The sequence below is a fragment of the Ammospiza nelsoni genome, chromosome 2, assembly GCF_027579445.1.
Source record: "Ammospiza nelsoni isolate bAmmNel1 chromosome 2, bAmmNel1.pri, whole genome shotgun sequence".
In the NCBI taxonomy this organism is placed as follows: Eukaryota; Metazoa; Chordata; class Aves; order Passeriformes; family Passerellidae; genus Ammospiza; species Ammospiza nelsoni.
In genome coordinates, this window is record NC_080634.1 from 86,961,653 (window position 1) to 86,984,949 (window position 23,297).

The following is a 23,297-nucleotide window of genomic DNA, read 5'->3' on the forward strand; positions in this document are numbered from 1 at the left end:
ATAAGTTCAGGTTTGTTTATTCAGCTAAGTGATTGTGAGTACAAGTGACCTTAATACCTAACAATGATTACAGTGATGTAATTTACAGATTGAATTTTAAGAGCATGTTGCAAAGGCAGGACAATTTCACACCAGTTATTAATTTGAGGAATATCTCTTTGGCTTGTCATTACTCATCATTATATTGTGACTTTAATCTGTTCCTCTTTAATATCAGTGATTGGAATGATCACCATATCTTCATATAGATGTTTGTCAGAAAAATATTATACTTCTTCACCTTTTTATAGAACGCAGATTTCTTAGAGGTCTTTTTCAACCTAAATGACACTATGATTCTGTGAATTTGTTGATCACTGAACATACTCTCATTTCATTAAATTCCAGATTTAAAAAAAAAGCATAAGGAATATAAAGTTAGTCAGATTATGCTGACATATTCGGAATGGGATGTGCTTTACCAGCCTTGGAGCCTTTACCAGTTTCAGCTGACTTTCCTAAACTATCAGTTATCATCTTAACCCAAATTCCTTAAATTTGATTTGCTGAAGGGCTGCCTGGATTTTGAGAGACTTCTGTGTGTATACACTATGAGACAAAATTAAAAATAACAGTAGCATGAGAATGATTTGAGTTATAGAGATTAGAGATCCATACAAGGTGCCTAGGTGCTCAGATCCATACAAATATTTGGATAAAAGTTAGATCATTATCAGCAAAAGCTTAAACTTTCCTGACTGTTCTCCATTAGGATAAAGCTGAGCATATGCTGAGTTAGACTGGCAAATGTCTTCTAAGGAGTGTTAGGCTCACATTTCATGTGCTTCTGATTTTCCATTGACGAAAGGCTAATGGACAGGAACTTATGGTTGGAGAATAAGTGTGTGAAAGCTTTAGCTTTTAAAGATGCAGCATTGAAAAATGGGGGGGAAAAGGCTTTTCTTACTTAAAAAAGGAAGTGTTGATGGTCCTTAAAGATTATTTCCAGAAAAGAATCTCCATCATCCCTGAAGTGTATGAAGGAATCCTCAAGGTAGGCTAATGCAGTTGCCGGAGTAGATGACAAAGATATCATTACTGCCTGGTGCTTAGGGCAAAAGATTGGATCTTATCTCTGCTTATGCAACCAATGGAACTTGAGAAACAAGACATTTTGTAGAAGAGTCCTATGAAATAATACATTACAACTACATATTGTAGAGTTAGCTGTTTAGTACATAATACAGAACTTCATTTCTAGTAATTTGATAACATTTCTGTAGGGTAAACACTGCTAATGTGTCAGTAAAGGGAGCATCAGCATTTGTGCCTGTCTTGGAAAACAGCATCCATTTTCTCCTAAAAAATTTCCAGTGGTTTCAATTACTTTATTCCTATTGCCACAAAGTGCACAGACAGATACATGTTTGGAAGATGATAAGATGAGAAAAGGCAGTAATTTTCCTTCATTGCTTTAGCTGTTGCCCTGGAAATGAGAGAAGGATGGAGTCAGTCTCAAAGAAGATGAAAAGGCCTTTGATGGTAACTGTCATGTTGTTGTCATTGTCTCCCGAAAGAGAGATGCTGCTGCTAAATTTCTGTCTTTCATAGCCTGGTGCTCAGACAAAAGGAGTAAAGGAAATCACATAGATACTCCTTGTTCTGTGAAATGTCTCTGAAGGTGAGAAGGAGAAAATATCCTGTCTCTTAATCCAGAAAGCCAAGGGCAGTGATGACCATGTTGAGTTCCTGGTGAGAGTGTCCCAATTTCAAATTTTTTTTGATACTGCTCATAGTTGGGCTGTTCTTTTTGGCAGAAGTTTTCTTGTTTAGGTCAGATCAATCTTATACAGTTAAGAAATAAACATGATAATTTTCCAGGAGATCTGGTTCTGGAAATTTAGATCTATATTTGTCCCAGGTATCTTTAAGAACTTAGTACTTAAGTTAGGAGTCTGGCTTCCCCAGCATCCATATTTAGTGATGGAGATAGTGGTACAACCAAGGTATTCATTCATCCACTGAAATTGCCAGATGATCTCTGCAGAGCACACTGGAGCCCCTCATGTGACTAAGAGGAGTTCCCAAAGACAAGTCAAGTGAATTCAGGCTTTTGGGGACTTTGATTAGACAAATCTTCTGGATACTGAACAACCCTATTAATTCACATCTTCCTGGGAGTTAGAGGTCAGGTTGACTAAGTATCTGAAAAAATTGTGTTGCTCATGGAGTTTTTTTAAGTGTGATCCACCAGTATTTCAACTACATGTTAACAATAAAGGGAAAGAAAACAGGAAATATAAAAGGTACTAAAGGAAATATACAAGGAAGAAACTTACGGGGTGCTCTGATGAATCTGTATTACTTTAGCATGAGAGGGCTCTGACTAAGGCTTCATTCATTAGTGTTTTGTATTCTAGTACTTGATGGAATTACAACACTCTGGAGACTGAGTTTTATGCAGACCTTTCAATAGTGTCTAGGGAATGCTGAAATTCTGGAGAGCAAATGAAGGTTGCTAGCTACAGCAATTTCAGAACAAGAGAAACTTTAATTGCACTTTTTATTTTGGCTCATGACTTTTAAAAGAGCATAAAATAAGGATTCAACTTAAATTTATTAAGTGTACAGTCAGAAATTCACCTGTTAAGATTGTTCAATTGTGTAGAACTAGACTATTTACTGAGCTGAGAGGTTATAGCTAAAATATTATTTGAGGGGTTTTTATACATTTGACATTTAAAGAACTGGCATTTATTTGCCCTTTTATCTCTTTCTCTCTCTCTTATTTTTTTTTTCCCATGATTTATAAACAGTATGCTTTTGGAAAAAAAAAAATCAAATTAATTTTTGAAAGTTCCTACTTTCTGAGATCTCAGTTGCTAGCATAGAAAAGTGCAAAAACTCTGCTGCAGTGACTATTAATGTGGTCCAGAGGGGATATTTTTTACAATGTATAGTTTTGCACTATTTTCCTTCTCTGTATATTTTCCTGAAGGACAATACCTGAAAGTCATTTTTGTTACAATTCCACAGAAATAGGCAGTTTCTAGGATGCATTCAGTTGTGCTATTCTGTCCACACAATTCAGTTGTAGGCTCTATGTCAAGACAGAAGGTAAGAAGAGAGTATTGCTGGCACTTTTCTTCTAACCTTACAGGGTCAAAACCCAGGTGTGAATAAAATTCATTATCCACAGGACATTGTGCTAATTACAGCTATTACAGCTATCCCACAGTGTAGCTAAACAGTGGGATTTCTCTCAATAGTCCAGTGCTATAGCTATTCTGCCTCTCAGCAGCCCTCCTTAGGTCCCTGGTGCAGATGGAGACTTGCACAGTGGAGTATCACTGATTTATTATTCCTGCAGATTCTGCTCAATAAGATCCTAAACTAGGTTTAAAGCTTCAGACACACTGAAGATATAAAGCTAAAAATATTGTTTATATTCATAAACCAACCCTTCTTCTCTGTAATATGAGGAAAAGTTATATCCTTCAGAAAGCATAAAATGTAATAAATGTATGATAATTAACATTATAAAAAACTGTAGCTACTTTACTGTTCATTTATAGTTATAATAGATCAAATTTGTATAACACTTTTCAATTTGAAAGATTAAAATGTCTACCAAAAAATGAATGCATGGTGTAAAAATATAACTGTTATTTATGAGGAGCAGCTTTGGTTTTGAACTTTATTGTTGTATAAAATGTGCAACTGAAACTGTAGGAAATTTTTTCTGGTAGAGACAATATACCTACCTGAGCTTGATTTTAACCAGGACATGAATATTGGCAGATCCTATTGGTTCTAAAATAGTCTTTTAATGACAAGAAATCCTGGGGCTCAGTTCCATGTCTTATGGGCAAGACAGTCCAGATTCTGATAAATATTTTTTTATCAATATAAAACTCAATTCAAATCAAAGAGAGGTATTGTAAGGAATGAGAGCAATCTTTCAGAATATAAAGGATATTGCTGCTCTTGACCTTGAAAGACAGGCAAATCAAATAGGGAAATTTAAGAAACACATCATAGTTTTTATTTGAAAACCTCAGGCCAGTCTTTAGCAGCATTATGCCTTTAAATTGTACATATCTAGAAGCATGTTTTTATGTTTTCCATTAATATCTAATTTGGTTTCTAAATGTACTTTACATTGTTTCTATGATGTTTGCAGTGATGGAAATTAATCCAACAGTGACTGCTGTCCATTAAATGGTAGTGCTCTTTCCTTTTTCTTAATGTTGAGCTCACAGAGACGTAACCTGAAAGTTTTTGGGATTTGTTGTAGTGTGAAAAACATTAGATATAAGCATGAGGACTCTTTTCACTCAATTAATACCTGAGAGCCCAAACTGTCCTCTTTTTATGTAAAAGCCAGAATCTGTAACCTTCTATAAAAATTCAGTTGCTCTTTTCCTTAGACCTTTAATTACATTCAAGCTCTGAGATATCTTCATGCTTTTTTAGTGTGAAGTTCTTAAAGCCCAGCAGTGCTGAAAAGTCCCTGGTGTGAGACCCAGGCTTGTTTCCAGATTCCTTGCAACTAAAGGATATTATCTAAGATTGCCAAAGATTGTCCCCTCGGCCATGGAAGGCATGCAGAAGAAAAATTTGAGCCTAAAAGATAAAACCAGGAAAAACTGAGCGTGACCATTTGACAGACATACCTTTGTCTGTATGAAGGCACTATCAGAGACAAGTTTGGTTTTAAGATACTGAGTTAATATGGAAAATAATCCCCATAATGAAACTAGAATATTTTTTTCAGCAAGGACATTTTTCTAGGCTTGAAAAGAGTTACCTTAGCAGACATTCATATGTAGATATATGCATACCATTAAGGGTGAAATATGAAGCCTATGGGGTAAAGGATAATGTTTCAGCTGCACTGATGAGAATTTGTAGTTTGGATGGTCTTAGACTTTAAATTGGAAATGAGACAGCTATGTGTAATATTGATTTAGAAAATAAATTTATACCAAACACCAAATTCACTTGGTTATAATGCTTGCATTACTGATAACTTTGAAATGCTTCAATTAATGGTTTTCAACCTGTGTAAAATAACTTCAAGCTATAAAGTTCTGCAAATTAGAGATAGGATAATGATCAGATATGGCACTGGGGCTCCTACAAAGTATATATGGAGATGTCTTTAATTTTCTTTACCTGCTTTGTGCATTTCTTTATTATAAATGACAGAAAGTTCTTTCCAGGAGCATTAGCCACTTCTGTTTTCAGAATTATATGGAATAGGCAAACTGATTTTGTTGTATCAGTGAGTTGCTGCAGTATGAGAATAACTGTCATCAGAAGAGTTATATTCAGTTAGAAGGTAGCACTTGGACTATCAGACAGAATAAGGCAGGGAAGCTACAGCAGGACTCAAAACACTTAGGTGCAGAATATAATACTGAATTATCTACTTTTCTTCCTTTCCAGACACTTTCCAGGCAATGCCCCCTCTTCTGCACCTTGAGGAGGAAAAAAAATCTTGCAATATTCATATTGATTTATATTGACAAATCAGAGAATCTGTATGACACTAAGGAATGTTATAATCACGGTCTAGATATAATTTATATAGATATTGATAAATCTATTTAGCACAGTTATCTTCAAAGTATATTATGATAAATAATGAATAATGTACTCTTATGTCAGGTTTCTGTATATGAAATGTTTTTTCAATATTTGTCCCCATTAACATGACATGTGGCAAAGCTATGAAAATGAGACATAGTTTTAGTCTTTGAATCTAAAAATGAGAGATTAAATATGTGCAGCATTAAAAATCTGAAATATGTGCAGTATTAAGAACATTAAGTGAAAGCTACTTGAATATGTATCTCAGGGCATTGGGGAATGGAGTGTCAGACAGCTGGCACTATCCATCATTATAATTGTATTTTTTACACTTGCACTGGGTAGGTTGACTCTGAGGAGAAAAGTGGCTTTAGTGGTCACCCCAGATTTTATGTATTTTTTAGAGATGTCTGGATTTCATAGAAGTTTATGAATTTCTTTAGGTCACTAAAGTAACAAGTGCAGGATGTTCAGTAACTCACCTTATTTATTTCACACTTCTGATAGAAAAATGGCAAATTTAAATTTCACCTTTTCCTCTCTTAGCAAAAAGGAAACAATGAGCATTTACCAGTGTAATTCTTATACAGCTGTCCTGCTGGTGGTGATGTAGTGGTAAATGTAGTGGTTTGTAGAGAAAAAGTGGTAAATTTCACCTGATTGAAAGCATTGGGTTGAATGCAGTTCAATGACATTTTTTGAAAACTGAACTCAAAACTTTCATTCATGTTCTTTCATGTTTTCGCCTACAATGTCCATGTTTAGGCATTTATGTAGAAATATACCATTCAAAATGTTTCCAAAACAGTAAAATCAAAAATGTTGATATCAGAAGACTGCATTTTATCACAAATAAAAATATTAAGTGAGTTCATGCATGCCTATGACTTGATGTCCCTTTTAGGGACTGCTACTCTTCAACTGGCCTTGATTCTCTTTATTGATGACGATGTTTGATTATCTGGCTTATTAGTTTTTATACATAAAAAAGATTAAGTTATTCAAGTCTTGCCTGTTATTAGAAGGTATTCAAGACTTGTGGACATTGAACAGATGAATATAAATGTAGATTTCTTTTTTTTTTTTTTAATGAGGCAAATCTGTATTACTTTTGTGTGAAACTGAAAATTTATCAAAGCTATGAAGACTATCTTCTATAAGGCTAATCAAAACCAGAACTGGTCAGTGTTCATTTTGGCAGACAGATTTGTTGCATTTGCTCAGCCTGTGCTTTAAGTAGAGAATATGCTGTGGAAAGGAAGCCAGGCACATCAGTTTGCCTTTCTTTTACAACATAAATTATATGGGAGAGTGCGCAGGATTTTCATTTAAAAATGCCTTGGAAGCAAGGAGCTGAATTCCTTCAGTAAGTTTTACTTTGATACTGTAATGGAACAGTTCATTACAGCAAAAAGCAGGGCTGAGAATCGTCACCCTAAAATTATTCATGACTGTGGAAAATTTCTTTTTTCAGAAAGAGAATCCTTGTCTGGACAAAGCAGAACAGTTGTCCTGTATAGAACTGGGCCTGTCACAGATGCTTGTTAGAGGCTAGGGAAAAGCTCTTCTCACAGCTTGTGTTGGCACAAAAATAGGGTAATTTTTTTACTTCTGCATTAGCTGTCCTAAGATACAGGAGAGAGAAAATGCAGAGGGCTTCTTGGTTAAGGTGTAGGGGAAATGGTCTGTAATTTTCACAGCAAAACAAACTTTTCTGTTAGCCATCCATTTGGTTGTTACCCAAGGTATTATCTCCTTTACATTCAAGGAAGTTACCGTTATAATGGTTGCTCATGCTAGGCCAAACAGCTTTATTAGTGATAATCCCTTCCCTTTGATTTCTCAGTGCTTTGAGTAATAAACACTAATCCTGCCAGGCACTTTGAGGTGATTCTCCAAGCAAACACATTAACTCAGCAAACAAAAGGGTTAGGCTTGCTCTTGAGGGGGCAATACCAAAGGGAGTCATGAGAATTAACAGCATTTAGATATAATAAATGTGCTGCTGACAAGTAAAAATCAACATCAAGAATGAGGCTTCAAGTCAGAGGATGCACATTATTGATTCAAACTCTCTCCCTTTTCTTGCTGTGATTCTAATCTGATTTCCCAGCCCCTTTTTCAGTTAGCCTAGTTGGTTCTCCCAGCATTGATTTTCAGTGCATTGCAGGTCACAGTGACTTTTGAGCAAACTCCCTCTACTGAGGAGAAGGCTGTCTGGGCCCATGAGAGGTGCATTGTGTGTGGTGTGCAAGGTCTGGGTTTGGATTTGGCTGTCTCTGAAGGAGCCCTGCATCAAAGTGCTGGGTTGTGGAGAAGTAGCTACAAATGGAAGAAGAAGGCTGAAAGAAGCAGGGCAGGTGGATAGTGCAGGTATCAAATCAGGCTTACCAAACCTGGTCAACATCTTCCTGCTTGTAGCTCTAAGTTAGCTGGGGATGAAAAGGCACATTTTAATGTGTGGGGCTTGGATATTTCTTGATAGATTTATTCTTAACTAAAACTTAAATACTGTCTCACACTTGGGGTTGATTCCACATTCCCTAAAGATATTTGAAGCTATTTGCCTTGAAAAATATCAGAAAGAAGATCTTATATCAGCTTTTCCAGACAGAAACAGTAGAAGACCTTCTACTTGGTTTCTGAAATGATTGTGCAGAGCTAGGGCAGCTCTGTGGAAAAAGGATTACCATCTGTGAGGATTCCTCTGTCATAGCATAAGCAGTTAATTAGAATTACTATTTTTTTCATTAAGAAAAAGGTCTCTCTTGATTTCATGCATATGAACTATTAAGCATAGTTAGTATTGGCAACAGTGCATGTAGTCTGTCAAGGAAAAAAGGAAGAAGATATTCAGAATAAAATGCACTGCTTAGTTCATAGATAAAACATACTACTGACATTAGACATATCACAATCCATTGTAGTGAATCCAGTTTCTCTGTAACCATCTGCCTTGTGATAAAGGGCGAGTAGGAGTCATCAACAAAGTTACAATAGGAGTCCTCAAACCAGGCTGGTTTATTGTAATGTGTTGATACAGTTGACCCATGTGTTATTTCGTTTTGAGCATACAAACAAGCAAAAGGAAGCCTTTTTAAGCTGATTTTTTGTTCTTAAGATTGCAGGTGATGTGAAGATGAAGTCAAGACTGAGTGAAGTCCTAAAAAATGTCTATTCTTAGTTTGCATCAATCAGAATGAGTTTAATGTATAGGTTTCTGTGTATATTAACTTAGGCTTGAGTTTTCCATGATTCAGAAGGTTAGTGTTGCTATTTCACTACTGAGTTAAACCCGTGCCATGGAGACAGATGTTCCTGGGTGGTGAAACAAAAGTTTGCTTCTGTTGTTAATTTGAGTGCAGTTCTTTGAAGCCTGCTGAGCCAGTGCCTAATTAAACTGCATACACGCTCCAAACAAATGAAAAAGTAATGCTGCTCCTCACAGATAACATTTAAGGTGACGATTTCTTCTCAAGTGAAATCTACTTGGGGAAATCAATTCACTGCTGAAGCAGAAACTCTTTCCATAATACTTCATTATGTGAAGGCATTACTGTAGCCCATGCAGTATAGGAGAGCTCGTGCTGTTTGGAGATCTCGACTGTATCTAGTCAGAGCCATGGGACAAGCACAGTTTCAGTCTCATTTCTTTAATTTGAAGCCAGAGCTATATTCCTTGTCTGCAGTAACATTATTCTGAGACTGATGACTGGTTGTGCTACACATAGAGCAGAACTCTCTTATGAAATGTTTGGATGCTGTAGACTAGTGATTATTTTGGAATTGAAAATTCCTGAAGTGTTCCTTCCTGACTCCTCTAATTACATCAGTTGTATTCATTTGTTCTGTTTTCACATTAAGCCACACGCCTTGTGCCTTGGTTTCTCATGGCACTTACCTACCAGGAAAGTTGTTCAAGTTCAGTTTTGTATTTTAAAATGTGCAGTAAAGTAATTTGGATATACTTCGAGGCAAAAAGAGAGAGGGCATGGGAAACAGGCTGTGTGATGTTTCTAATGACCAGTGCTAGACACTATTTTTTAAAGGTTTCTGTTCTTTTTTGATGATAATCATTCTTTTTTCTCCACACCTACAGCACCTGTGGAGGTGGCTTTCTGTGTATGAAAAGAAGCTGAGGTTACAAAAAATTCTTGGTGTCTCTCACAAGGATGATCACAATAGTTTTATGATCAATAAGGATACAGCCTTGTATTGATGTGCAGTTTCAGCAACATCAGCAGAACCCCTCAGAGACAGGCAGGATATCTCTGCACTGAGCTCCAGCTCTTTGCAGTGTAAAAACCTTTAAAACAACAGGTAGGAAGCAGGTCACCTAGCACAGCTCCTAGGAGAGCAGAAAGAAAAGGAATTTAAAAAAAACATAGAGGGAGAATTAAATATACAAAATAAAATGTCTATTTGGGACTAGAGGGAGTGGGAGTGGAGGAGTTTTCTCATCTCAAGAAATCTCCAATGTGTGTCTTCCTTATTCCATAGTGGCATCTGCTCAAGAGCTGCTGATGAGAAAATAAAACCAGTCTATTGCTCCTAATAGGTGTTGCTTAGGCCACTCACTTGAGACAATAGATGCCTTTGTTCAGATCTCTACTCCAGGATGAAAATCTGAGTTTGCTGCCTAATGTGTGTTGATAAGAATTGACCATGCTGGAATAAAAAAGAATCATGTATTTTCTTTGGACTCAGTTGGAAAAAATTTTGTCATATCAGGGCTTTTCATTGGAAAGCTTTGGCTTTCAAGAAGTCAACTAAAAATAATAATAAAAAAGTCTGGAGTGACTTTTGGGGTTTATTTTTTTCCCTCAGATTTGTTACTCTGTCGCTATAATGACCAGTCAGAACAATCTGGATTATAGCACTTAATTTTTATTTTATTTTCATTTAAGAGTGTTATATTATTTTTTTATTATAGTTTTAGACATCTGCTAATTTTGTGTGCACTTTCAGGTATGGAAGGCCAGAACAATATCATGTGTGAATACTTTGAGGGAATAATTCTTCTGCCTTTATTCTGAGATGATTTTTGGTACACTGATCTCTGGGTGACCCAAAACATTTACTGAATCAAAACAATTAACCGGAGCATTAATTACATCATGATCTGTTTCTCTCAAAGTCAGACCAGAAGAGTTTCTATGGAGCTAAAATTTTTAACAGAACTAAAGTAAGAAGAGTAACTACATGCCAATGGGAGGAAAGGAAGGCTCCTGCTTAGAATAATGGATTGTTAATGTAGCGATGTATGGCAAAAGAGATGACTTACTGAGTATAATAAAAAATCTCTTAGATTGTTACCTTTGTTCAAAACTTCATTTAAAGAAAAGCATGTAGGAGTCCCTGTCACTTCCTGAGTCGTGCCTTAGATCAGAAACATTTGCAGGAGCCATCTGCTTTGTGGAAGTCAAGTATGCAGCATGTATAAGTCTGAGGTATGACTCATGGGAATGATATAGAAAATGGGTCAGTCTTTCTGAGCTCTGAATACCTGACTTCATTGTGAGATTGTTAAAAGTTTAGAGAAAATTAATTTCTGGAAAAGGCTTGGGAGAAGAGAAGTGAGGATAGATGTGTGTTATAAATTGGCAAATTATTGTTATTTTTCTTTATTGTGTTCCTCTCGTGTGGGGCCTTGTATAGGTTAATTTGGTGAACTTCACTGAATAAAATTATGTTTCCTTATTTATTGAAGAACCATGGTGATTGGGTAAACAAAGTCTTTGATCCTTTTGCCTTAGGAGAGAGAGGTGAAAGAGATCCATTTCCCTCCATTATCACACTTATGGTGTTTTACTTTCTATTAAAAAACTCCAAACAAATCTTACAAATTACTTAATTTATCAATAAAAAAAGCACTACAGTGTCAACATCAAGTTGGCTTTAGGAAAAAGGTATCCATTTTTCTTAGCATTCTCAAACTATCTCATCTTTTCACCTCATCTGATGGCACCTTCTAGTTAAGTAAAACTGAAAATCAACATGTTTATCTGAATGCAGGTCTCTGGTGTTATTTTCTTACTGGGGCTATGTTCCTTTCCTTTTTTTTTGGCCTAAGTAGAACCAGGGTGTAATACCAGGCTTATATTTCAAAGCATGAAACTGTTTATAGGATGTGGAGGTATTGACTGTATGTTTCTTTCCAAACCTATATACAACAGAAATTGATTTTTCATTTTGTAATGAGTACATCTTAGGCCTTCAACACAGAATAAAAAGAGTAGGAGTAAGAAAGACACCACAACTATAAACTGGTCTTTGTTTTCTGAACTGCAGGTAATGGAACATTGATTGGAGCATCTGCAAATGTTGTTTGTGCTGGAATTGCTGAACAGCATGGTTATGGCTTCTCTTTCATGGAGTTCTTCAGGTACATTTTTAAACTTCTCACATCCAATCTGGTTTTGTTGCCTTTTTTTTTTTCTCTCTTGGCAAACAATGAATCTTCTAAGGAAAAAAATCTAGAGAAAAGGTCTATAAAAGATACTTGTGTTCCTAATTCTGTTTTGGCAACTGAAATGCAGGTGGAAGACAAGTCGTTTTATTTTTGTATAATGTTGATAGAATGCATGAAGCTTGTGGGAGCACAGTGGAATTCCAGGAGAAACAAAGCCTTCGAAATTCCTGCTTTGATCACCCTCAATCTTCAGCTTTGTAGAAATTGTAAATTGTTGCTTTATTGTAAAATGCAGTTTAAACCTAGTTTCTCATCTTCACATATTCATGGATGTTCTATCATCGGAGATACTGGAATGTCCTAATTTAGACTGAGTTGATTTTTATTCCATTATCCCACCAGTAAACTATTTACTTAAAAGTAATTACTTTTGACCAGCTTCTTAGCAACTATGAATGAAAGTGTGATGAGCATCCAGTTTGACTCAACTCTAGTTGTTGCCTAATAATTGTATAATTAATAATTAATAAATTTTTTTAATAGTGGAGTTTTCATTGCAGGTCATTCATCAGCAGGTTTTTAAGGGACAAGGTGTACTTAATGCATACAGTAATTTAATATTTTCCCAAATATTCCCATTTTTGAGACTGTGGTTGAAAGATGTAAGTGGAAACTGGTAAATAAGGACAAAACACAAAGTTCAAGTTTAAAGTGTAGCTGATTTAGCTAAAACATAATTCCTTGCTTCTTTTTTCTGCATATTTAGGGCAAAGGATACTGTTAAGCTTACACTAATTTGTTTTTTCTCTTTACTTTGTTTAAATTGTGTATTATGGCATGTCAGCTGATCAGCTTTTTTCTAAACTGTTTACCTCAAAGCCCTCAAACCCGCGTTATTAATATGATTCATCAACCAAGTCTTGGTTGTCAGGATCTTTGAGACTGCAGAACACTCTTATGTAGTACATAGTAATAGCTCACAGATTTCCTGAAAATCAAGCCCTTGCACAAAAAAAAAGGAGATGCAGTAATAATGGGCAGGTGGATTGCACTGTTCATGTTTCACAGATTTTGACCTTGCCATTTGGGGATTTAACTTGTATGTAGCATTTACAGCGTGTCTTCTATGTAGATTTTGTATTGAAATGTTCTTAAAACTTCCTGGAGACTGACTGAGGAAAAAAAAAGATGTAAAGCCTGGCTAATCTCTTCAGCAGTGTTTACTGGAATGTATTCTTTGGTACTGATGACAGCAGACAGATGCCCTGAAATTGCCTTCTATACCTATGATTTTGGTGGAAATGAATACTGGAAAGACTGTAGCCACCTTGACAAAGATGTGAGAACAGAATACATAGTGGTCTCAGAGAGATAGCAATGGATATTAATTAGCAGGATGAACATAAAAGCTCACTTTTTTTGGCTGCCTTTTAACCACTGAACAGGCAGACCATGAGATTCTTCACTATTTGTGTTAGGAAAATATTTGTTTCAGTCAAATGTTCACAAATTGAATATATTTTAAGTCTCCTCCCGGCATCAAGAGATGTTTTGTGTATCCCTTGAGGATTTTGATTTTGCTTACTTTTATTTATGAAGGTTGCCTCAAAGAATAAAGTGAATTTTCTGCATTATTTCCCTGTTTGCCCAAGATTACTCAATAGGTTTCACATCCCCATTGAAAGGTCCTCTGCAGTGCTTCTCCCAGTAGTCACACAGATCTTTACCCTCTCATCTTGCAAACCCCTGGGAGTCACCAGAGAAAAAGCATGGATACCTTGTGCGGGGAGATGATGACCCTCTGCTGGCTGACTTTTGTTAAGATGTCTTTTATCAGCCTGAGCTGGCGTTGTTCTGCCCTTCCCAAGTGTCTCTGCACAGGAAATCCATGCCATGTCTGTCTCAAGTGGTGTCACACAGCAGAGCACTCTACTTTCAATAATACACTTCCTTCCTAGCTGCATGCTATGCCAAATCATGCAAACGCGTTTAAGGCAGGCCTTTGCTAGAAGCAGCTTTTTTGAAAATCATGTTTTGACACAGTGGTCTGTAAGAGGAGTTTCAGAGAGGGTTGATAAGCTTGTCTGGTGAGTACACCTCGATAGAACTGAGGGTGAGATTCTACGGAAGCTGTGGGTTCTTCCTGGTGAGAGGCACCACGATGCCTCTCTGTGCAGGGAGACAAAAAGGCAAGAAGCAGGTTCCTTGCTCTCTAAGAGGGTTTATGGGCCCATGACCTTTCCTCTGCGTGTCTTTGCACAGTGGCACTTGGTGTGGGTCGAGGTTTCTCTTCTCTTTTTAAGAAGGTAGCAGAGGCAACCTGGCAGATGTGTTGTGCAATGCTATTCTGCTGCCCAGCCAGAGCCAGAGGTGGCCAGGTGTGACAACTTGCATAGAGTGCTGAGGTCCTACCAGCTTGATGTGCTTCTCTCTAGAGTGCCTTCCTCAGAAGAAATCCTGTGCTGGGGAGTTCTGTGTGTCTGTCAGAACAACAACCAATTGCTTCTTTCCCTGGATCCCTCACATCCCTGAGTCCTACTGCCTCAAGGACCTGGTCCTCCACAGATGGATGTAAGGGAAAGACAGGTCTGGTGTCCCATTCTCACCATCCAAGCAATTCAGGCCCGTGTGCTGGAAGTGCTGTGCCTGCAAGGTGTTCCAGTAGGATGGAAATTAGGTGGGAAAGATTATACTGAGAAAGAAGAGAGAACAGAATAAGGTTTCCTCCTTGTGTTAGAGCATCTTAAAGCAGCCTGGTGTTCAGAGTACACTGCTGGATGAGGAGATACCAGGTCATATCCATGCATGCCTGGCTGTGAATGTGCTGGCAAGTGTCACCAAATATCTCACCCAGAATGCATTCAGATCTTGTTCCCTTCTCTGACATTACCCATTGACACCTGTACCACTTCTGTCTGAACAGTGCTCACAAGGGAAAGAGCAAAATTGCCTGTGAGAAAAGATCATTTGGCTGCTGTGAATTCTACGTCTGTTTTTCAGGCCCTGTTAGGTTTTTTGATTATTCATTATGTTCCCCTGCAATAAAAAGATTCACATGTCATTTAGAATATACAATATTGTAGAAAGTTTAATTTATCACCATGAATTATTTTTTATCCTTGAATCTGTTAGACATGTTGGTAGAAAAAGAGAAAGGATCTCCTACTGATATATCAGCATCAAAAGGATGAATAGGGCTTATATGAGACTCATTGAATGGGGAAAGGACAAGGGATGTGGAAAAGGCAGAAGTTCCCAGTGTGATCAGCTGCACAAAAGCCTGCTGGAGACCAGTCACTAATGCTGCTCCCCAGGCTTCTTATGTGTCCCAGTAGTGCCTTCCAAGCTCAGCCACTTTTTAACCAGCCCCACAAATCTGAAGGCAAATAGTGAGTGACTGCCACTGGATGATTAATCTGGAATAAGTCTAATTCAAAAGGAAAGAAAGGAATGTTATGACAAAAACAAAATTGAAATTCACAAGAAGAGCAAGTTCAGAATAATAATTTCCTTAAAGATTCTCTTGCATTTTTGGAATCAGTACAGCCAAATTATGCTCTTGTTCCATTTTGAAAGCTTCCTCATCAAACTGTATTTATGTGTTCAATCTTTACTCCTGAAAAAAATATGTTGGATATACCTATATGAAACATACGTAATCTAAATAAAGTAATATAAATTATTATATTAATATTTCCTTCCTATAATATTTCCTTATTCTTCTAGTAATTTAGAGCTGTACATGATAGAGCTGAATGTGTTATTCCAGTCACAGTCCTCCTATTTTTTTCACATTTAAAAAAGATAAGATTTAATTCAGAATGTGGAGCAATTTGCCTTTTATTTGTTAATCTAGGCAATATCAAATTCCTGTTCAATTTGCTATTCAGTGTAAATCCAAGTCTCTTTCAGTTCTCATGTTACTTACATGAGTGTGATTATATCTGTTCTCCCATCAAATTCTTATACTTTTCCTACATTGTGGACACAAAGACAAGTAATTAAGTGGTAGAAATAGAAAAAATTGTGAGTCCATGGGGCTTGGAAAAGAAGATAGAGAGCAGTGGGATATTTGCTGTGTGTGGTCAAGAGTAAACATTAGAGCAAGCAAATATCAGAGCAAACAAGTGATCATTATGTCTCTAGTCAGAAGTGTAACTATTTTCATAGTCTTGACCCTTCAGAAAACATCAGATATGTTAATAATACAAAGGTAATTGCTCAGAGACAGCATTTATGAGTAAGCAGAAGGCAGGGAATTATAATATTCCTATTATGATTTTAGTCTAGTTATCAAAGAATTATTACACCTAAATAAGAGCTTAACATAAAGGAAAACCCCAAATCTAGGAGAGTACTTTTCTCTTGGCAAATGGTCAGATAAAGACATTGTGGTCTTGTTGCTTGGTTGAATTCTAGAGGTTAATACAATGATTTTATATAAATTCAGACTGTAAAATAATCAACAGGGCTTTATTTTTTCTCAAGGTTTTCTCAATTTTTTCTCTTTATTTTTTCTCAGTGATAAATAACATTGCAGATGTCTCAATCTAGATGCTTCATTTCATAGAGGTTTTAAAATTTTTACTAATATATGTCTGAGTTTGTTGCAATATAGCATTCGACTAGGTCAGACCACCCTGTGGAACATGAAAATGATGCACAGAATTCTTTTTGTTGCAAATTAAAAAATTGATTCCAGCTCCATAACATAAGATGTTCTCATTGCTGTAGGGGCTTTAATGACCTTTTTTTTTTTTTTTTAACTTGCTAATACAATTTACAACTTGACTTTCATTTTCTCGGCAAGATAGGCATTTATAACCTTATAACGATACATAGTATTTCAAATATAAACTAACTTATGTTCCTTCATCCTATTGTAATTCATTATTAATCACCCCTCTGTGACCATGATGTGTGATGTCAATAGAAAAAATTAATCACAGGTAAATGATGAACATATTTGACAAAAATATAAAATGAGTATTATGGGACATACTCCAATTTTATGTCAAGCAAATTTTGGCCGACTGTGCCTATATTACAGTGCTGGTCATGGGAAGAATGGATTGGATAACTATGTAGTGGATAAGAATGTGGGAGAAATAATTTGATACATGAGGAAATCAGTCTGCCCAGAGGAAGAGGTTATGAGCTTAAGAACCTAATGCAGAGTTACAGTTGTAGGGCTAACTGGATATAATCCTGAAGGCATTGTGTGTATTTTCAGGTTTTGCATTTGTCTGTCAGTGCCCTCCCTTCATACACCACCTGCAGAGCTGAATTAATATCCTCTGTCTTCTCTGGGGATAAGAATAATTTGAAAGTGTCAAAAATATTGGTTTCTGATAATAGCTTAGGAAAAAAATTGGTTCTATCATAGGATTTGTTTTGTGAGGCATTCACAGCAAAAATATTTTCAGTAGGATATCCTATTTATCTGTTTTTGAGAGCACTCAGATGCAAAGGCTGTGAAATAGAACTTCCCATGAGAAGTGTCACTCATATAAGTGGGAGGACAAATATGATGTTCTTTGCCACTTCCTGTGTATCCTATTTACACAACTTGTGGAAAATAGCACTTTAAAAAACCCATAAATGTCTCTACTGGGTTATGTGTTAGACAACTCTAGTCCTTTTCATTCCTGATAATTTAGTATCTTTTTTTTCTATTTTCTTGCTATTAACACCACCCTATGCCACAATTATGCTGTTGCTCTTTTAAAGCTGACTCTGAGCAAAATAAAACCAACTCTACATTTTGGATATGAATTTTTATGGAGAATTTGATTGAGAAATGTGGTATCAGTATGTATTTATCTTAAATTATTAGGTTCTAAGCTGGCTTTGTTAAGAAAAATGCCAGTTTTCTTTGAGCTATCCAGCAACAATCATTGCAATATTTTAAAGCTTCACAGTTGATCTAATAACTGCTCTGAAATAAATGGCATATTAACATCTGTGGAAGTTCAATAAAATAAATGCTGCTTATTTTAAGTATTTGCATGGCTGGCATGCAACCTCATGAAAGTAAGCATTCCTGCAACAGTGGTGCACAGCATTTATTCCTGAGTATTGGGTTGGCTTGGTTTTTTAATATTTCTTCTGATTTTATTTAAGGTATGCAAACAGTGTAAATGGAGGTGTGAATGGATATGCATTTATATTTTTTTTTTACTTTTAGAAAAAGGATGAAAAGTAGTATTTTGAGCCTTTAAGTAAGAGGACATTTCCTTTTCCAATTTGAAACATCATTTATCTTTACCGTGAAGTTTTCATGGATCTTATAATGTTCTGATGTCTTCTGAGGAGAACTAATAACTTTGAATTGTTTGGCCTGTGGACATACAAGTATTGCTTTTTTTCTTCTCTTATTGTGAATTCTTTTGTATTAGCTTTTCGTTTCCAATAAAGAAAATGGGATTTAAATACTTGTCTCACTCATCGCAAAATAAGGCTATGTGATTCAGGTATTAAAATTTTAGTATGGTTTTAGCCTTTAAACTCTGTGAAATGTGTGTTTCATCCTCAGAGATTTTGATAAATGCAATTGCAATGATCCAGTGTTTCGTTGGACTCCGTAGGAAGCAGTGATCCTTCAGATGTGTCACATTAATATTATGGGGTAAAGTCATTGAAGCAGTATTTAATCACAGGATCATAGAAAAAGGCATAGAAAGATTCAGATGGGAGGAGATCTTCCCCTTTCCATAGAGTCACAGAGGCTGTTGGCTGCCTCTGGTACTGGCTCACATGAAGATCATCACTCCAGAGCCTTCCTTTCTGAGCTGCTCCCCGCTTGCTCTGTGCCCAGATGTTGCTGTTGCAGGGACCTCTCTCCCCCCGGGCAGGATTTGGCAATTCTCCTTGTTCAAGTTTAAAAAGTTTGGGTTGTTTTTCTCCAATGCTTCCTTTTGTCCGAGTCCTGCAGGATAGCGGAATTTCCTTCTACCATTTTTCAACCTTTCATTACCTTCTCTCATTTTCCAACCAATGTGAGATTATAGTGTAGTAATTCCAGTGACGTTTTGCACAATTGTTTTGGTATGATAATATCCATTAGTATTCAAAATGGTGCCAATTAAGAAAAGAACTTTGCAAGTATCTATTTGTGTTTAAATGGCAAATTTTATTCAGTCTCATGTGTAACTCTTCTTGCTTGCTCCTCTGTGTTGATCTCATTTAAAATTAAATAAACCCAAACCCTAAATATACCTCAAACAATTTCCAAGAAATAGATCTGACTACAAAATGTTGGCATTAGTTAATTAGGTGAGGTTTTAAGCAAGGAAACAAATAATAGTAAAATGTGATAAATGCAACAGTATTACATAGTTTAAGGTATATATAATATATATAAAAGTAAAATGTTCAATTTGTATTATAGCTCTCATTGAAACAAAATTAATTGAATGAACTGGCTCATAAAATTCTCAGTTTCAAATCTTTCATAGTGAAGATTTAGAGACTGGTTTAAAATTGATTATAAATTGTATAGTTTGTGCATGTATATATCCATGAAACACACAAAAAAGTTAAACTAAAATCTTATTGACATAAATTTTGTGTTCAGGTTGGTAACAGTCAAGAATGAATGCTCAGGTGAATAAAATAAATGTAAACTCTATCATCAAGATATTTGACTGTGGAATTGCTATCAGATAGAAAATTTTTTTGGAGAGGGAATAAAAGGTAGCAAGTTGCAAGTTGAAGAGTGAACACAAATTATACCAATCTAAGAGCCAGATCAACTGGTTTGGTGCTAAAAAATATTCTTATTTTAAATTCTGAAATGATATATGCCATTTAGTATGTCTCATATATAATTTCTGAATTGCCTTTTTGGGTCTCGGAGTATCTTTCCCTTTCACTAGCATAAAGCTATAAAAAAACAAAGAGAAAACTCCAAGCCACCCCCAAGTCCAGCCAGGTGTAAAATGGGGGAAAGTGTACATTAAATAGGACAGTGATGATATGTGAAGAAGTCTGTGGGGTTTTTCCTTTCTTTTTTTTTCTTTTTTTTTTTTTTTTGTTTGTTTGTTTGTTTTTTGTTTTCTTTTGGTTTTTTTTTGGTGTTGCCTTTTTTTCTTCAAATCAGTAGTTCTTTGGAACATAGAGTCTTTGAGGTATTCAGAAATTCGTAAATTTGAAAGGTTATGCTCAGGAGTATTAAATGACAAGTTCTAAAGAATACTGCTCTGTCATACAAGTGAGTAATGTAATTCTGCAAGGTCTTCCCTAACTGTTGCATGGATGCCAACTACTCACATTTCTGGTGCATTTGCTGGTATGCCTTTTTCTTTCTGAGTAATAAAATATGTATACATAATATGCATTAAATTATCCATCAAATTCTTGCAGATATTTTTAGTCTACTGGCACATATCACTAAATTAAGTAAGGAAAAGAAATAGCCAAATGAAAATAGAGTATAGAAAGAAAAACTGATTTGGATTACACTGAAACCAAATGAGAATTTAAGTTTTTCTTGTTAAGCTGAAACACAGGATACTGATCCTGATTTATTCTGAAAACCATATTTGCATCCAGTATGGATGGAAGAATTAGGTCTCTTGGGAATTTATGATCATGCTAGTGTTCCTACTAGATATACAGGTTATAGGAGTGATCATATTTATAGAGTATTCTGTTAGAAATTGTATGCCATGGATCTTATAAGTCACAAAATGTATAAAGCAATTTAACACCTTAAAAACAAATCAATGAACAACAAGGAGAGTGGTAAATGTAATATATATCTCTATTTTCTTCACACACACCATAACCCATTCTTGGTTACCTTTTATAAGTACAGGCTACCAACTAAATCAATACCTAATAACTTCCCAAAAACACTTGGAATGAAAATAATTTTAAGAGTAATGATTTCTAGATGGTTTTGGCAGTGTCAGAAAGCAGATATACTGCTGTGTTGTGCAGTGCTACTCCTATAGAAACTATTTTATGCAACAGATTTCAAGATATCTTGGATTATAGTGTTTTTATGAAAAATTTCTTGAAGTATCTCTAAAGCCCAAGATTTTATAGCAGATATGATTTATGCTGAAAGGTGGATTTGAAAATCAGAATGTCTGCCCCAAAGAGCAGTGTAGTGCTTCTTCAGTGTCTCTTTAAATAGCAGTCATGTAAAAACTGGAAAAATTAATTACTAGAAAAATCTGCAGAAAACAACTTTTCACCGAGAGGTGAGAAAATTTGAATAAAACCTCTTTGCTGACATGTCTGGCCATAGGGTTTCATATTTTACTAATATGGGCTGAAATCATAGCTGAGAATATTCACCTTTCCAGCAAGCTTTTAAAAGGCAAGTAAATTACCTCATTTTTCATTTCACTGCATTTCATTTCTACCAAATCCTCTCAAACTAGTGTGAGAGGTTCTGTATCTAAATGCACAGAATTTCATGGTTAGAGAAAAGATAATTAAACTAGGTGTTATCCAGTTTTATGGATTTCTGGACTGAAAATAAAAAGAAACTCTATTTGATTAAACTTCTACAGTAGAAGGTAGGAGTTAATTTGTAGCCTATTTTGCTTTTGCATTGGGGTAAATATGCTTTTGTTAAATGTTAAAAAGCACAAACTGAAGGTCATATGTACCATTATGCTGTTAAGCTTGTCATGATTGTGACTTAAATTTTTTTTTTTAATGGAGCCTATTAAATCAGAAAGCAGTTAAAAGAGGTCAGTGCATTATTCTCCAAGATAATTCATCAATGTCAGCAGTGCTAACGAGAATGTGGGCCATGTGTCAGGAGCTATTGTGTCCCTGTCTCTGCTCTGCTGTGGTCTAGCACTCATGTTTCATTGCAGATCTTTAAATAAAAGGTTTGATGGTGCCTTACCTGATCCATAAGTAAGCCTGAGTGAGAAGAAAGGAGTGTCTACAGTCTCTCTTGAGTGATACCACTCTAATGGTCATGCTGGCTGATATTTCCAACTTGTTTTCCTAGCTAAGATTAGAGGTATATTTTCTGGCAAGAAAAGAATTAGGACTGAAATAGCTCTTGCTGATTTCTTCCACCATGTCTTTGAGTTAGCAATTGAGCTGAATTTCTTTTTGTTACCATCTCAGTATATCCAGTGCATGGAAAAGGAAAAGCTTTTGGTAGATGTACTACCCAACTGACCAGGGTGTTGTGTGTATCTCCATATTATATAAGGAGGATAAATCTAATGCAGAGTCTTAATCTTAATTAATTTTTTTAGAAAATATTTATCAAAAGGAGATATTTGCCACCAATGTGGGAAGCTACTGATACATTTTAGACTACAGAGGTAAAACATGATAAGAAATGGAACAGATACATTATAAAAAAAAGTCCATGCCCCTATAAGCACAGTTTTTGAAATGCGCAACTTATTTCTGAAATCACATCAGCTTTTGTGCTCCATCCTTTCTGTGGTTCAACTAATCCAAACTGGCTTTCTTTTTCACTGGAACTCTCTCTTGGGTATGAGATAATCTTGGTTTACCTGTAATTAGGGTATAAGTAATTTTTCCCTCCATGATATTTGTTATTCCAGTACTCATACATTTTTGCTGCTAGACACAGTTTAGTATTGTGTAAAGCCCTTTTCTGTTGACTTTCTGGGAAAAAAATCCATCTTTGTTGGGGCGTTATAGGCAGTACTTCCTGTAGGTTAAAAGATATTCTCACAGGCAACTAAACAATTTGGCTGTTGGTGTCTCGTTAATTGGTCTTGAGTGGTATCTGGTCCAAAAGTAGTTAATCATATGGAGATTAGCTGTGGGGTTGAGAGCTGAGTTTGTTGTCCTTCAGGCTGCCAGGTCACATGGCCATTAAGGCCAGGTCAAATAGCCCACCTGTAAAGAAGAAAAATATGAGCTAAAATTAATCCTTCTAAATATTACAAGTTTTCTGTGTATAGACTTGTGCATGTGACAGGATTTGCTGGAAGTGTTCTTGTGTTTTTACACCAGTTTCACAGCTGTTTGTATTTAATGACTTTCACATGCTTTAGGTTTTTACACCTATTTTCCAATTTCTCTGTCAGAAAAACTGGCTGCTACACTTGCTTCTCTTGATCTTACCCTTTTTGATTTATTCCTGTAGGCCTTTCTGGGGAGGTTCTAAATTAATGCCTTGTGCCTAAATCCTTGCCTTTTGAAAACCAAATACAGAAGCAGTATTGAAACACTGTTGCTTAGTTTGTTAAATTTCTGTGAAAATTTGTCTTACTGAAGTGCAGGCCGAACTCTTTGAAAATTTTATTGCTGTCCTTGCCATTAATTGAAACCTTGTTTACTGTTTTTTTTTTTTTCA

The 23,297-nt window shown here is 35.8% G+C and overlaps 1 protein-coding gene across 1 annotated transcript in view; it reads left to right on the plus strand.

Moving 5' to 3' along the window:
- The window catches only part of OCA2 (OCA2 melanosomal transmembrane protein), a 186,344-nt gene that overhangs the window by 137,568 nt on the left and 25,479 nt on the right, over positions 1-23,297 (plus strand). Inside the window, exon 24 of the mRNA XM_059465987.1 lies at positions 11,866-11,959. Coding sequence (XP_059321970.1) covers positions 11,866-11,959 — 94 coding nt within the window. The remainder of the gene's footprint in view (positions 1-11,865; positions 11,960-23,297) is intronic.